The 14,041-nt window shown below is 55.2% G+C and overlaps 2 protein-coding genes across 3 annotated transcripts in view; both read right to left on the minus strand.

The window, feature by feature from the left end:
- Positions 1-9,112, minus strand: HOXB6 (homeobox B6). 2 transcript variants are annotated; one of them, XM_008057090.1, is made up of 3 exons: positions 8,590-9,112; positions 1,945-2,469; positions 1-894 (listed from the first exon to the last, which is right to left on the minus strand). In XM_008057090.1, the coding sequence occupies exons 2-3, from the start codon at positions 2,357-2,359 to the stop codon at positions 635-637; spliced, it is 675 nt and encodes a 224-aa protein (XP_008055281.1). In that variant the 5' UTR covers positions 2,360-2,469; positions 8,590-9,112; the 3' UTR covers positions 1-634. The 2 variants fall into 2 exon arrangements, with proteins under 2 accessions (XP_008055281.1, XP_021567508.1); XM_021711833.1 differs by lacking the exon at positions 8,590-9,112 and having other exon boundaries at positions 1,945-2,998.
- Positions 9,113-11,830: 2,718 nt separating this feature from the next.
- The window catches only part of HOXB7 (homeobox B7), a 3,189-nt gene continuing 978 nt past the window's right edge, over positions 11,831-14,041 (minus strand). The window contains exons 2-3 of the mRNA XM_021711837.1: positions 13,854-13,901; positions 11,831-12,211 (exon numbers count right to left, since the gene is read on the minus strand). Coding sequence (XP_021567512.1) covers positions 11,936-12,211; positions 13,854-13,901 — 324 coding nt within the window. The 3' untranslated portion in view covers positions 11,831-11,935. The remainder of the gene's footprint in view (positions 12,212-13,853; positions 13,902-14,041) is intronic.

Below are 14,041 nucleotides of genomic sequence, written 5' to 3' on the forward strand. Positions count from 1 at the left end.
TTATTATTATCATCATCATCATCATCATCATTATTAATAATATTAATATTACCGAAGTATTTCACGTCCAGAGCTAAGACAAGACTACAAACACAACACATAGAAAATTAATAAAATAGAACTTTGTTTTCTTCTGAGGCTCCTCTTCTTACTTCTAGGTAGTATGTGCTCCTTCCAGTGGCTTTGGGGAGTAGGTGGGAGAGACGACAGGTCTGGGGTTAGGGAGTCTTCGAGGCCCCGCCGAGGGGCCAGCGAATCTACCATTGAACCGTGCAGGGGGGGGGGGACATGGAGGAAATGAGATGCGACACGGACAAGAGCATTTTGCTCTGCTTCCAGGAAACATCAAATGAGTCCGATCCTCAGTTCTCACCGGGAGCCGGATCGGGCGAGGCGGGTTCCTCGGGGAGGAAGGGGGGCGCGGGGTGCTGGGTGGGCTCGGGCTGCGCGGCCTGCGAGCACCCGCGGGAGCTCTGCGGGCGGGGGTGGCCGGGAGAGCGCTGGGCCCCGCCTGTCGCGCGCTGGAGAGCGAGTCCCGCGGCTCCCCCGCCCGCAGAGCTTTCCCGGGGCTCTCCGACGCCCTGGGCTCCCCACGGGCCTCTCCCTTCACGTCCCCCCTCCCTTTCCAGCACCTTCACTCGGCTGGCTTTTCTTCCTCCTCCTCGGCACTGAGCTGAGACGCGCTGAGCAGTTTGCTCTCCTTTTTCCACTTCATGCGCCGGTTCTGGAACCAGATCTTGATCTGCCGCTCGGTCAGGCACAGGGCGTGCGCGATCTCGATGCGTCGCCGCCTCGTCAGGTAGCGGTTGTAGTGAAACTCCTTCTCCAGCTCCAGCGTCTGGTAGCGCGTGTAGGTCTGGCGGCCTCGCCGGCCGCTGGGCCCAAAGGAGGAACCTGTTACGCAGAGTGGAGACGCTGAGGCCTTGGGTCACCGAGCCCAGGGTCCCCCTCCCCCATTCGACCCTCCAACGTGGACTCCAGACTGTCCCGGGATGCCCTCCACTCTCCCGGGTCCCTGCCCCCCTTCCTCGCCCCTCCAGCGCCCCCTCCAGATTCCCTCCTCGTCTCCTAGGCCTGTTCCCTCTGTCTAGACTCCTGGTGGGGGAGGGGAGCAGTCTGAACTCTCACCTGAGCCTAGGGGGAGGAGCTGGCCAGGTGTGTCTCTTCCTGGCTGCATCTTTCCTTTCCCTCCCATTCCATTCGTCTAGCTACACCCCCCTCCGCCCACCCGATGATAAATTCCGGCCCTTAATCCGTAATGACGTGGATCGATCCCTAGTCCGCATTAAGGCTCCTCACTTTCGTGTCCTGCTAATGGACATCAATTGGGACTTAAGCCGACAAATAATCCAACCTGAGACCCAGGCGCCTGTCGCTCCCCCTCTCCTCCTCCGCCTACCCCCCTCTCTTTCATCCCCTTGTCCTCCTTCCTCCCACTACCATCCCTTTCCTGGTGCCTCGTCTTCCCCCAGCCCCCCATGCGCAGGGAGACAGCCCCAAACAGACTCAATTCTCCCTCGCCAGCGTCACGCCCCCCCCTTGCATGACGCACTCCGTTTTTTAATGGAGCCGTCTTGGGGTGGGGGACCCGAACAGGGCTGGGGGAGGGGGGCCGGGGGGAGGGGGCGCGAGGAACGCGAAGTCAGTGACTGCGGCCCCTACTCCCTTCCCTGACCTGGAATCCCGGCTCTGGCCTGGCACTCCGGGAGCGCCCACCCACTCCCCCTGGCTCCCAGCGCAGCTGGGACTTTGCAAACTTTGTAACTCCTGGGAAACCTAGGACAGAGCGGGGGCCCCGTGCGGGCGCCCAGCCTTCCCCCACGGCCCGGCCGAGATGCCCACCCGACACCGCGTGGGAGAATGGGGCGGGGGGCGCTCGCTGGCTCCGTCCCGGGGATGGGGCCCGCGGGGGTGGCGGCGACGGCGGCGGGAAGTCTCACTCACTGTTGCACGAATTCATCCTCTGCATCCACGGGTAGACCGGGGTGGAGCACTTCTGCTCTTCCGTCTCGCCGAACACGCTCTTGTCCTGCGCGCAGTCCGACTTCCGCGGCTCGGGGTGGAACGGAGGCGGCTCGTCGGCGCCCGAGAGCGCGCAGGCCGACTCCTTCTCGCGGTAGAAGGCGGGCGCCGGCCCGTAGTCGCAGGGCGCCGCTCGGCCGTAGCCGCCGCCGGCCGGCGGGTAGTAGGAGGAAGTGGCAAAGCCCTTGTCCTGGCCCGGCCCTGGCCCGTAGGGCGCGGGGTAGTGCCTCAGCGGGTCCGCATAGCCCGACGAGTAGAGCGGCAGCTGGCCCAAGAAGGACTCCTGCCCGCTGGCCAGAGTGACGGGGAAGGTGGAGTTCACGAAATAGGAACTCATTGGGAGGGGAGGCGCGCGCGGCCGCTGCTGCTCCGCCGGGTTTATGATTTGTTGTGTTTTATAGTCCGAGCGCCGCGCCTATTAGTAGTATATCCGAGATTGGGTTTTAGCTGAGGGGGGATGGCGAGGTGCCAGTGAGGGCCAGAAGGAAATACAACCATCTGATCCAACACTGACCAATGGCAGAGGCAGGAATTGTCAAATAGCACCCAGGAGGAGCGCAGCCCGCACGAGGGACCCGCGCACAAACCTATCAACCTTTTTTTCCTCCTTCTCCTCCTTTCTCTCGCTCTCTCCCCAACAACACAGCGCGTCCTGTTCCACCTACGTATGATCTGCGAAAGAGGCGTCTGTGCTTTTGAGGGAGGAGGGAGCTTTTAGATTGAGACCACCCCATCCCCCAGTGATTAAATAAATATATCCCTCCCCCACCCCACGCAGGATAGGAAAAAGTTAATTGTGTTTTCAGAAAAGTTAACCCCTGCGTGGCTTGGGTCCTTTCCCTCAAGGGAGGGGTGGGTAAATGTCCCCGAATCTCCTTGAGAGAAAACCAAAAAAGGTTTTTTTTCTAGGGTTTTGTGTTGGTGGAAGATGAGAAGAGTTCTCCGCTAAGAGAAGCCAAGAAAAAGAACACCTTCCTTCCCAGGTTTTTAAAATCCTCTTTCTTGTTTATCAGATCTGCACGCTGTCTCCTCCAAGCCTGGGTTTACTGTCCCTGCTTCTCCACAACTCTTTTGGTCTGAGAGATCAGGCCCGATCCCCCTGCCTAGAAGACCCAGAAGAGGAGGAAATGGCAGAAGGATCTGAGATCCATCTCTGGCTCTGTGGGGCAGACTAGGAGCTTCTTGGGAGGCTGCGGCTGTTGCTACCTAGGCCATCCCACCTGGTCCTAGCATGCAGCTGCTCGCTCTCGGCAGGGGAAAGGGCACTGGGGAAAAGCACTAGCCCTCTCCTCATTTGGCAGTATGGAGTGGAGGAGTAAGGGGTATCCATCCTCCCGTCTAAGTGGCTTCATTTGTCTGATCCCTAGCCAGGCTGCAACCCTCACTCCAGCACCTTCTGCAAACCCAAAAGACATAAGAATACCCTGGGCTACTGATTCTTAGGAATCAAGGATGTCCCACCCAGTAAATCTGGGCACAAGGAAGAAAGTCTTCCTCTTCCAATTGTGGGTCTTCAGGCCCTCCTGATATTTTAGGCAATCAGAGACCCCCGGGGAAGGCAGATGTCTTCATGCCTTTTGTAAGTCTCTCTGGAAGCTGGCAGTTCTTTTTGAAATGCTTCCCCAAGACTTGGTTTTTGCCTTAGTGTTATAAGGAGGGAGGGGTGTTTGAGTTCTCCTAGGATTCAGCAGGCAGCTTCCAACCATCAGCCGGCATTCCCCTCTCCCTTCTGTCTGTCTCACGACATCTCTTCAGTTCCCTCCTACATCCCCTGTTTGTGTCATCAGCTTTGCTGCTTTGCTTCGCTTGGGTGTGAGGAGACAGTGCACATCTCCAGCTCTCTCATCCAAGGAAAATGAGCTCTGAGCCCAGGCTGGGAGACAGGGCCACAATGCATTGCCAACATTCTAATATGCATGCACAGGCCAGGCAATGAAGGGTGACAACCTTCCGACCTGGGGACAGGAAAGGGCCAGGGTGGAAAGCCTGATGTGAGGCCAAGCTGACCTTCCTTGTCCTTTGGGCTTGTTTTTGTGGCCCTGCTCTGCCTACAGAAGATGGCACAAGACACTAGGGAAGGTGGTAGAGGGCTGACATTGGGTGACCAAGGGTGGAAACTTATTTGGTTGCAAAGTGGTCTCCAAGACTTTCTGAACTCCAGCAACTTCTAGGCTATACTTTCATGGCAAAGTGGCCATCCTTGGATATATATCCAGTCACTTTCTGGCCTGACTCTGGGGGTTCTGACAAAGATTTAAGAAAAGCAGACTCCTTGATAATAAAGAAGCATAAATGTCCCAAATTTAGCTATGGTTGGGATCACTCCTGGAGAGGAGTGGGGTCATTTGACAGGGAGAACAGCCTTGGGGGATGAGCACTTGCATGCACCCCCTTCCTCTCTGCTGCTGAGCCTGAGCCCTGGGCCTCAGTCCTCCCTTCCTCCTCCCTGGCCACAGTGTCCCCATTCAAGCACTGGATGGTGTGGTCTTCCCTATGGAGTCTTGGCAAGTGAGATTGGAGCCTTCCCTGTGAGAGAAGCAGGAAAATAGTTGCCTTATCCTTAGTCGCAGCCCCCAAATTAACCTCACCTCTGCAGGTTGCCTGTCGGAGATGGAGCCACTACGCAGGGCCCGGGCGCCTGGAGTCCGGCATGAAAGGAAATAACGCCTCATCACTCTTATCTAAGCCCAGAGGTATTTATGAGCGTTTATTCGTCTGATCCGTTTGTTTGGGAAAAAGAGCAGGCAGGCAGGGCAGGTCAGAGACTGCCTGGTTTCTGGAGCCAGATCTCTATGGATCTGTCTGTGGTTCGGTCCACCACTGTCTGTCTGTCTCCATGGGGGAACATGTAAATACACTGTGGGCACAGCCAGCTGCTGGCCTGGGATGTCTCTTTCTGCCTCGGTGAGAAAGTGTGCCTTCCAAGAGGTGAATATAAATGTGTGCCAAGTCTTGAGTACATAACAGAGGGATCGTACAGATACCCCACAGGCAGGATTTATAATTGTAATTTTCTCCGCTGCAAGTCTGCAGTCCTGTGGTCAAGCACACACACATTCCAGCTCCCAGGAAAATGTTTCCTAAGTTGTGTTCAGTTCAGGAGTGAAATTCTTGGTGGGTAACATCAGGGAGGGGTATTTGCCTGTATGTGTGTGGGGGGAGGGGGGATTGAGACATTGTCCAGGCTTCCCATTTCCTCTGAGCTACAACCCTGGCCAACCCCCAGCTCTTTGGGCTATAAGCACCTTTCCCCAACTTTGGCTGACGTAGGGCAAATGAAAACATCTCAACCGGACTTGGAATCGCTGGATTTGGGGAACATAAATATTCCCATAGGTTGGGGGAGGCTCTTTAAATGAGACATTTTGCCCTAAAATTGGCCCCTCCAAATCGAGGTACAAAGACCTTATTTCCATTATGCAAATAGAAGGCATCCTCTCTGATCTGGGGGGGGGGGCGTGGGCGTAGCACTGAGCCAGCTCTCCCTGTCCTCAGCCCCCAGGTCCAGGCCACCCTAAGAGCTCTGAAGTGTTTCAATCCGATGTACCTTGCACCAGCCGACTTCCCCTGCCTACCTGTCCTTTGGATTGTCCGAGAGAGAGAGAGAGAGAGAGAGAGAGAGAGAGAGAGAGAGGCTGTGAGACGCCCAAGACCTTCCAGGCTGGCTCCCTTGGGGCCTCCCGCAGAACGACTCACCGAGCCGGGCCTTCCAGCGACCAGAAAGCCCCTCTCGCTGCGAAAAAGCTGAAAGAACCGCTCTAGAGGCCCAGGCTCCGGAGGCGCCCAGACGCGGGGCCGCAGCCGCCGAATTTCCCCCGGCACCGCGAGGCCACTTGATCTCCCCAGCTCCTCTAGCTTAGGGCCAGACCCTGGGGACACCTCGGCCTGCCTGGCACCGCTGGCAATTTCCTGGAGTCCCCTCCCCTCCAACCCAGAAACTGGGGCCACAGCACCTTTAAAGGAGCGGCCGAAGCTTCCTCCCGCGGCTTGAAAGCCTGAGCTAATCAGTAACCCGTGAGACAGGAGCCAATATTCAAACGCGGCCGCAAAGGCGCGTACCCGCCCCCCATTCTGAGAAAGCGGTCGAGTTAGGTGGGTGAGGGGTCGTCGGGAACGGAAATGACAACGGCGTGACTCCTTCATGACTTCGTCCCAGTCCCACTCCCACATGTCCCCCAAATCGCGTTCGCGTCGATTTCGCTGGAAACGATCGAGGATGGGGGAGGGGATCAACAATCACTTGCAGACATCACAGTTTCCAAAAAACTCAGTTCAATTCCTTCCCCCAGGAACCCACCAGCCAAGCAACTGGCAAGACCTACCAGCCAACCGGGAGAACACAGACCCGGTTTGTCTTTTGACAACCGAGTGGAACTGCCGGGGCCGGCGCCTTCCCTGTCGGCCCCCTCCCTTGGCTGAGAAGAAAACCAAATAAACCTTGAACAGCTTTGGCCTCGGATGTCTCTCCAGCGGCCCATCCTCTCCTGCGCCTTGGTTGTTGGCGGGGGTGGGGAATGTGGATCGCGGTCCTGATCCCTCAACCCTTTGGTTCGGGGACCCCCGCCCTCTCGATGCGGTATCCGTGCTCTTTAAATGTGCCCTGGCGAAGCCCCTTCCCCTGCCAGCCTCCAGGTTTGGGGCTGGGATGGGGTGGGAGCTGGCAGCGGGAGTAGGGAATAGGAGATGGTGCGAGGGCGTAAAGACTTGTTCTATTCGCTAACCCACGCCGGGGAACCAAGATCTGGCAGAGATCGTCGGTATGGCCCGAAACCCCCCAGTCCTCTGGAACCGCGCGCCTCGGGCTCCAGGCGTCGCGCACGGCTTGGATAGTGTCGCGGGGTTTGCGGCGCCGAAGCCGCGTGTCTCCGAACGGACGGTAGATGGCAGCAAACTGCATAATTTGGGTCAGAGCAAACTGTCTAATGGAGGATTTATAACCCTCTAAGACTACAGGAGAAAAAGACCTTTAGTATGGGTGGGTTTGGGGGAATTTTCCCTTCGAGAATAGGCCCTGGGTGCCGTGGATGCTGACGGAGGACTTATCTCGCTGAGAAGCCAACTGGTGCCTCAGGGCACCCAGACCCGGCCTGCACCTGGGACCTTTACCTGGGCCTCCCTTCCACGCCACAAGTGGCTGTCTTCCCTCTCCCAGCTCAGGACTGGAGAGGGCTGATATTCACCCCACCGTCCCCCTCCCAGACCCCGCCATTCCAGAGCAACCAGAGGCCCCAGGCTGGACGCCCTGCATCTGGTCTTAAGAAAGAGAAAAGCCATCACCTGTTTGTGCAAACCAAACTGAATCACAGTCTCTCCTGCTCTCTGTGGCCAACGTCACTTGTCTCTTGACTGGAAGCTTCCCCAGAAGCTCTCTCTCTCTCTCACCCCATTTTTAAGTCCTTACCTCAAGGCTTGCACCTTCTCCCACCCCTGCCACCCATTTTAGGAATCTCTGTCTTGCGCCCCAAGGTCTTCTCCATCCTCCCCACCCCCACTCCAGGCCTGACGGGGTGAAATTGGGCGCTGGAGGGACAGGACTAGCTTAGCTCTAATCAGCTTTTCAGTTTGGACACCATTCGGTCCCATAATTGGGTTTTCTTTTTTATTTTCTTCTTTCATGTTTTTCTTTTTTGATTTTGCTTACAAGCCCAACACAACAACAAGGCAAACGGCCTTTACACAATCACCACGTATGGACCCAGGAAAGTTTGAAATGTTTCCATATAAGAAACACACATGACAATTTTTCTCCTCCACCGAAATCCACACACCCCATACCAATACAACACAAGTAATGGAATCAATATCGCACAGAAACCAGCAGCTGTAACCTACCGCGTTAAAACCACAAAACTCTCCCTGCAGAGCGAGACCTGGGCGTTCTCCAGCAGGCTTCCTGGTGGGGGGGGAGTCTCCCTCGCTTTGGGCGCCTCCACCCACAGTCCTTTAATTTCAGAAACGTCTCCGAAGGGAGACAGTGAACATCTCTGTAAATTGTCCTTTCTGTGTTTTTCTAGCTGCCGCCTCGCCCTCGCTGGCCTCTGCGAAGATTCCAGGCCCCACGGAGACCAGGGCGTCCCTTAGCGCCACCGGCCCTCGTGCCAACGCGGCCGGGAAGCCGCCGACATCCGCACCAGGCGAGAGGGGGGATGCGCGGGGGCAATCGGGAGAGGCCGGGACCAGGGAGGGACGCTGGGAGGGGGAGGGGGCAAGCCCACAGAGGCCGGAGTGACGGCTTCTCCGGGTGCCCCGGAAACCCGGACCCCCCTGTCCTCTGTTCCACAGCCGCCCTGATGGAACCTCTCCTCCAAGGCTTAAAAAGGCGACTTAGAGCTGGCCTCCGTGGCCCCTTTCGGTTCCTCCTCCCGGTTTTCCCTGCCTTGGCTCCCCCTCCAGGAAGCAGCCACCCCTCTCTCCACCACAGAATTTCCTGGGAAGCCTCTCTCCGTAGCGCCCAGAGGTGGGGTTCAGCCCCGTTTTGGAGCGGGGGGAGGAGGGAGAAAAGCCCAAGCCCCACCCCTTCAAAAGCGATGCAAAAGAACGAGAAAAGAATTGTAGAATCTCCCTTACCTTTGCAGACCTTGGGATTTTTTTTCCTCCGGATTGAAAGGGGTGGGGAGGAAGGAAAAAAAAAGGAAGGTTCGGTTTCTTCTTCAGCTTCCAGATAATATTGTCCCAACCTGAGAGCCGTCGCTTCCCCTTCTCTGACTTGGGAGAGAGGGTGTTTCGTTTTTCTGACATTTGCATAGAAAATGGAGTAAGTTCTGGCTTTGAAAAATGATATCAGGCTGCAGTCCTGGGCAGATTGTCCATTTCCCCTCCATGATGACTGAAATCCCAGATCAGCAAGCAAATTAACTTAGGAATCAAAATTATTTTTGGTTCTCTCTTTTGTGTAATTCCCACCCCTCCTTCTCTCTCTCTCTCTCTCCCCTCTCCCTCTCTCCCTCTTCTCTCCTCTCCCCCCTCTCGCTTTCTCTCTCTCTTTTGCTCGATTGAGCTGATACTGAAGTATAAAAATATCAAGAGGCTGGAGCCCTGAAGGACGACAGTGCTCCGACCTAGGTGTGGTGTCCAAAAGAATGCTGCATTATAACCACCAGGGAAATGATAAAAAGTTCATGTTCACGATCGCCCGGCCACATGACCGGCGCCGGCCAATCGCTGGATTCAACCACTCATAAACTTCTATCACAAAGTTGTAAATTTTCATAAAACAACAAGGAATTTATTGCATTTCTTCATGGCTGCTCCACCAGCAACCCTTTTCTCAGTCGCCATCTTCTTTTCTTCTCTTTCTCTCTTTTTGGGGAAACCCCAGTCTGAGAAGGGGTGAGATTTGGGGGGCAGGGAATCAGGGTGAAGAAGCCACACGGGTCCTGCTGGAAAGGGGATTCTTTTCTGAACCTCCCTGTTTTCCCCAGGAGCTCTGTCCCTTCTTTTTAGTAAAAATCCACCCCAAATCCTCCACATAGGGACTCTTCTGAGATAATTTGGGGGTGAGGTGGGCGCCACAGCTGGGCTCTAGACTTGCCATCTGCATCAGGGCAAAATGAAAGCCTCGGTGCTCCTTCTGCACCTCTGAACGGCCCCCGCATCCCTAGCCCTGTAGATGGCGGGACCCCCCACCTGTGAGGCTTGAGGCGTTGTGGGTGTGGGGGCCCTTAATTCCCTCGGGCTTCCTTTTTTTGTCCCAGGAGGAAAGGTGGCCTGGAAGGAGGCCAAAACAGTCTAACAACCGGATTCTCGCCTCCGCAACCCAGAAACGGGGAGGGTGAAGCCGACCCAGCCTCTCCCGCCCAAACACAGGCAAGTCCAGGGTTTCCAAGACAGCTCCGCACGCTCTCCGGGGGGCTGTGTGGTCATTAATGGGAGAAACTGTAGGTTTAGGAGCCTTTTATTTACAAATTTTAATTAAACAGATTCTCCTATAACAAACCCTCATTCCCCTTTCTATCCGACACCTGTTTTTTTTTTTTAACACTCAAACAATCCAAGGTTTGTAAATGAATAAATATTAAAAATAAGTTCTGCCGGTGTAGCCGCATAGACACCGTCCTCTGGGTTTTGGAGCAAAAATAAAATAAAATAAAACTCAGCCCTTATTTCCCAGGTCCGCTGAAATGTCCCCGTATTTTGAATTGAGCAACTGGCACCCAAATGCAGGAAACGAAATAACCTCCCAAAAATTGTTTTTCTTTCTTTCTCTCTTTCTGTGCTCCGGAGAAGGTTCCAGGTTGCCGGCAGCGCAGAGAGCGGGCACAAAGGCGCGGAGGAAAGGCCGGCGGGCGGCGCGGCTGGCTCCGAGGGCCAGGATGCGACCACACTAGCCCGGTAAACTCGCACCATTCAGGCCCTTGCTCCTGGACTCACCTTCCTCCCCCCTCCACTTTAAAGTTTTATTTGCGTCGCCTGTGTCCATTTAGAATGGGATAAATTAATACAAATGAAAGTAAAATAAATCGAAATAAAATACTGTAAAGGAATAGCTCTTGCCGAAAGTGTTTGCCGAGCTAGCTAGCGGGAAGCCTTGAAGCCTCGAGCGCCAGATTTTGGAGGCTCCCCCGGGGGCCAACCGTGAGGCCTGGACGCACCCGCCTGGCCTCCACTCAACAGTGTTCAAGAGGTTGGGTGGATTTGGGTGTTCACTTTTCCTATCCTTCTGAACTTCGTCCGTGTGGGTCCTGGCGTTTTGGATTTCAGCTCCATGTTTGCACCCGGGCGACAGTCCAGTTCCTGCAGTCTGGTTTCCAGGCCTGAATGAGGAAGAGGGTTTGTGCAACTGTGAGATTTTCCTTTTTTGTTCTGTCTGTTATGTTTTGTGAGCGGATGTGACTGAGTATGTGGGCTCACGGACGCGTGTAACTGGGAGCAAATGTGAATCTCTGTGTTTATAAGCCAATGTGTGAATGTGCATTGGCATATATCCATGTGTCTGTGAGTGAGTGTGAATGTGTTTGCTTGTGAGTGTGTGTGAATGTGGATGCATGTGCTCTGGGTGTGGAGCTGGGATTGTGTGAATGCCTGTCTATTTATTTGTGAGCATATGAATATGGTTGTTGCTTTGTGACAGTGTGTGACAGTGTGTATATTATGTGTGGTGCCAGCTTGTAAATTCGTGTGATCGCATGCATCATGTATGTCATTGCGCGTGAAAGTGTGTAAAGGGGATGCATGTGTGCAACGTTAAGTGCACGGATCAGCAGCGCCCCAGAGCAGGGGACAACAGGAAAAAGATCAAAAGAAATGGGCCCGTAGTGGAAGTCAGAGTGGAGAGGCTCTGGGATGTCCACCCATCCCTAACCCTGACTCCCTCCCAGACACAGAGAACAGGGCACCTGTTTATTTCTTCATTGCGTTTTATTTCTCTATCCTTCAGATATACATAGAATCTAAAGAGGAGCACGGAGGTAGGGGGCTCAGAGCAAGGAGCGGCGGGCAGGCGCTGGGGGGACACACTGGTCGGTGGGTCCTTGGGGCTCCTAAGGCCCCTGGGTGCCGCTACCGGGAAGGCGGAGGCTCAGGAGGGCGGGCAACCACAGGCGTCAGTCCAGACCCACAGTCCACAAAGACAGCATCAAAGGAGGCTTACAAAACAGCAAGATTTTACAAAGACCTTACAACAGCAACATAGTAAAGGGGAAGCAGGTTCCAGAAAGCTACAGAACAGGTAGATAATGTCCTTCCCATAGTGTACAAAAACAGACCCGACAGACTTTTCTATAGGTAGTATTGTTTTCAGGGTGGAGAAACCAAAATTTCACCTTTCTCTCGCCTTGAACATTTTGTTCCCACTGCTTTCATTTAAATAGTTTTTTAAAAATCTTCCCTATTTGATGTGTGTTTCCTAGTTCAGTTCCCAGAGCTGGGCTCCTCCCTCTCTCATCTCTCTCTTCCGCCGCCCTTCCTCCTTCTCTCACTCCTCCTCTTCCTCCTCTGCTTCAGGCTTGTCCCGGCCGGCGGCGGTCCCGGGGCCCGCGGTCTTGTTCTCCTTCTTCCACTTCATGCGCCGGTTCTGAAACCAGATTTTGATCTGTCTTTCGGTGAGGCAGAGCGCGTGCGCAATCTCGATCCGCCGCCGCCGCGTCAGGTAGCGGTTATAGTGGAATTCCTTCTCCAGCTCCAGGGTCTGGTAGCGGGTGTAGGTCTGGCGGCCTCGCTTGCGGTCGGTTCCTGCGAACAGTATTTCGAGTTAAACCCGTGAGTGCAGAAAACGCGGAGACTGCCCACCTCTCTCTCAGACCCTCGACGTGGTCTGAAGTCGGTGGGGGTGGGGGAGGGGGAAGAACCCCATTTTCCCACTAAACCAAATTCTCTTTCCATATCCCAGGCCAGACGTATTCCATGCTGCCCCTTCCCCTCAATGTGCAGAACTTTCTACAGGCCTCCTAAGGAAAACATTCCCATTTTCCATCCAAAAAGTCTTTTTTAAAGCCTGGAGCTTCTGAACCTAGGAAGATCTCACCTGCTGGTTGTTAAAAGCTCTGCTCCTGAAGGGTGTTCTTGGGAGGAGGGGAGCTTAATCCTCCTTTCACTCTCTGGGATCAGGGACTCTAAACCTTCCCTTTTGGATGCTGACTCTGCAGATCTTTAGGGTAGAGGGCAATGGAAACCACGCAAGCGACTCTGGAGTGGGGCCCCAAGCCCGGGCCTGAGATGTTCCCCCAGAAGAAAAGGAGACAAAGACCTTACTGGTCCAGCACCTCCCCCCCTCCCCGCCCCCAGCCTGTTAAGGAGTTGAGGAGGTAAGAATTTGCAGATTTCCTGGAAGCATGGAGTAGACCCCAGAGCAGTGGCCCTCTGATGATGCTTTTCCAGTGAGTGGCTGAGGTTCAGCCAGGGTCAGCCTGTCCTGTCTGCCTGTTTGCCCAGACAATCCGGTTCTCTGAAGCAATCTTTGGGCCTCCGGGAAGGCACATGGGGAGAGAAGAGACAGCAGCCTGGGATCCAGCGGATCATGGAGTATCTGGTTGGCAGGGGCTGAAGGACAGAGGGGAACTTCCCAGGTTAGGCCCAGAACCCTGGGGAGACTTGGAAGAGGTGCTGATGTCAGCCTTCCTATGAAGGAGATGGGGGAGGCGGGGTTAGGGACCCTAGTTTCCAGTCAGATAAAAGCCAAGCTCAAATGTCTATGAGCAGAAAAAATGGGTCTTTGATAAATCAACTGGAAAGGCAGTTGAATTATAGAGCAGGTAATGGGGACTGTGACCACCAATACTGATGGTGTGAGAGCTGGGGTCCTCCTGGGCTCCAACCCTGGGTGGGTTGGGTGCCTCTGACCACAAGTCTTAGTTCTTCTGGATCTTGGTGCTGACCCTCAAGTTCATCTGCCTTGGAATGGGGTAAAAAAGGGACTCTGAGCCAGGCTTGACGGGAGACCCCAGGGGACCCCTGGTCTCTTGGGGTTTCTGCAGCAGCCAGCTGGGTGGCCTGCACTCAAAGCTTTGATTTGGCTCCATGGAGTCCTAGCCCCTCACCCAAGAGGAGACACCTCCGAACTTGGTGGCCAGCTCTCCAGGGGTGCTAGGAGCCCTGGGAAGGGCACCTGAGGAAGCCAGCTGCACTTCCGTGAGGCCTCTGCCCCTTTCTCTAGTTCTCCCGCTAGCCTCCCCCCAAGTTCACTGGGGGGTCAGGAGCCTCATCTCTCTTGGCCTCAGCCCCCTCCCTCCACCTGCCTCTCTGACTCCATGTCCCTGGCTGGGTCCTCTTCTCCTCCCACCAGGCCTCCAGAGCCCACCTCTAATTGTCCTGATGGGAATAACGGGGGAGCAGGGTTGGCTGGGAAGGAAGGGGGAGGGGAGAGTCGCTTAGCGCTACGGCCCCCTCCCCCATACCTTATCCGAGCTGGGGCTGGGGGACACACCCAGAGCCGAGATCCCTGGCTGGGAAGGGGGGAGAGGGGGGAGACCCTAATGGCTATTCTCTGCAAACCCCAGCCTTTCTCCGCAAGACAAACGGCCTCGTCTCCAGCCCGTGCCGGCGCTGCTGATAAATATTTAAAGCTAAAAGGCCGGAGGAAGGG

The sequence above is a fragment of the Carlito syrichta genome, unplaced genomic scaffold (assembly GCF_000164805.1).
Source record: "Carlito syrichta isolate Samal-C Ts95f unplaced genomic scaffold, Tarsius_syrichta-2.0.1 Scaffold302718, whole genome shotgun sequence".
Lineage (NCBI taxonomy): Eukaryota > Metazoa > Chordata > Mammalia > Primates > Tarsiidae > Carlito > Carlito syrichta.

What these genes read in the sequence shown, in the direction of transcription:
- HOXB6 (XM_008057090.1), bottom strand. Translation starts at nt 2,359, where the DNA reads ATGAGTTCCTATTTCGTGAACTCCACCTTCCCCGTCACTCTGGCCAGC. An exon ending in GAGGATGAATTCGTGCAACA is followed by an intron (nt 895 to 1,944) that starts GTGAGTGAGACT and finishes TCTGCGTAACAG; the next exon opens with GTTCCTCCTTTGGGCCCAGC.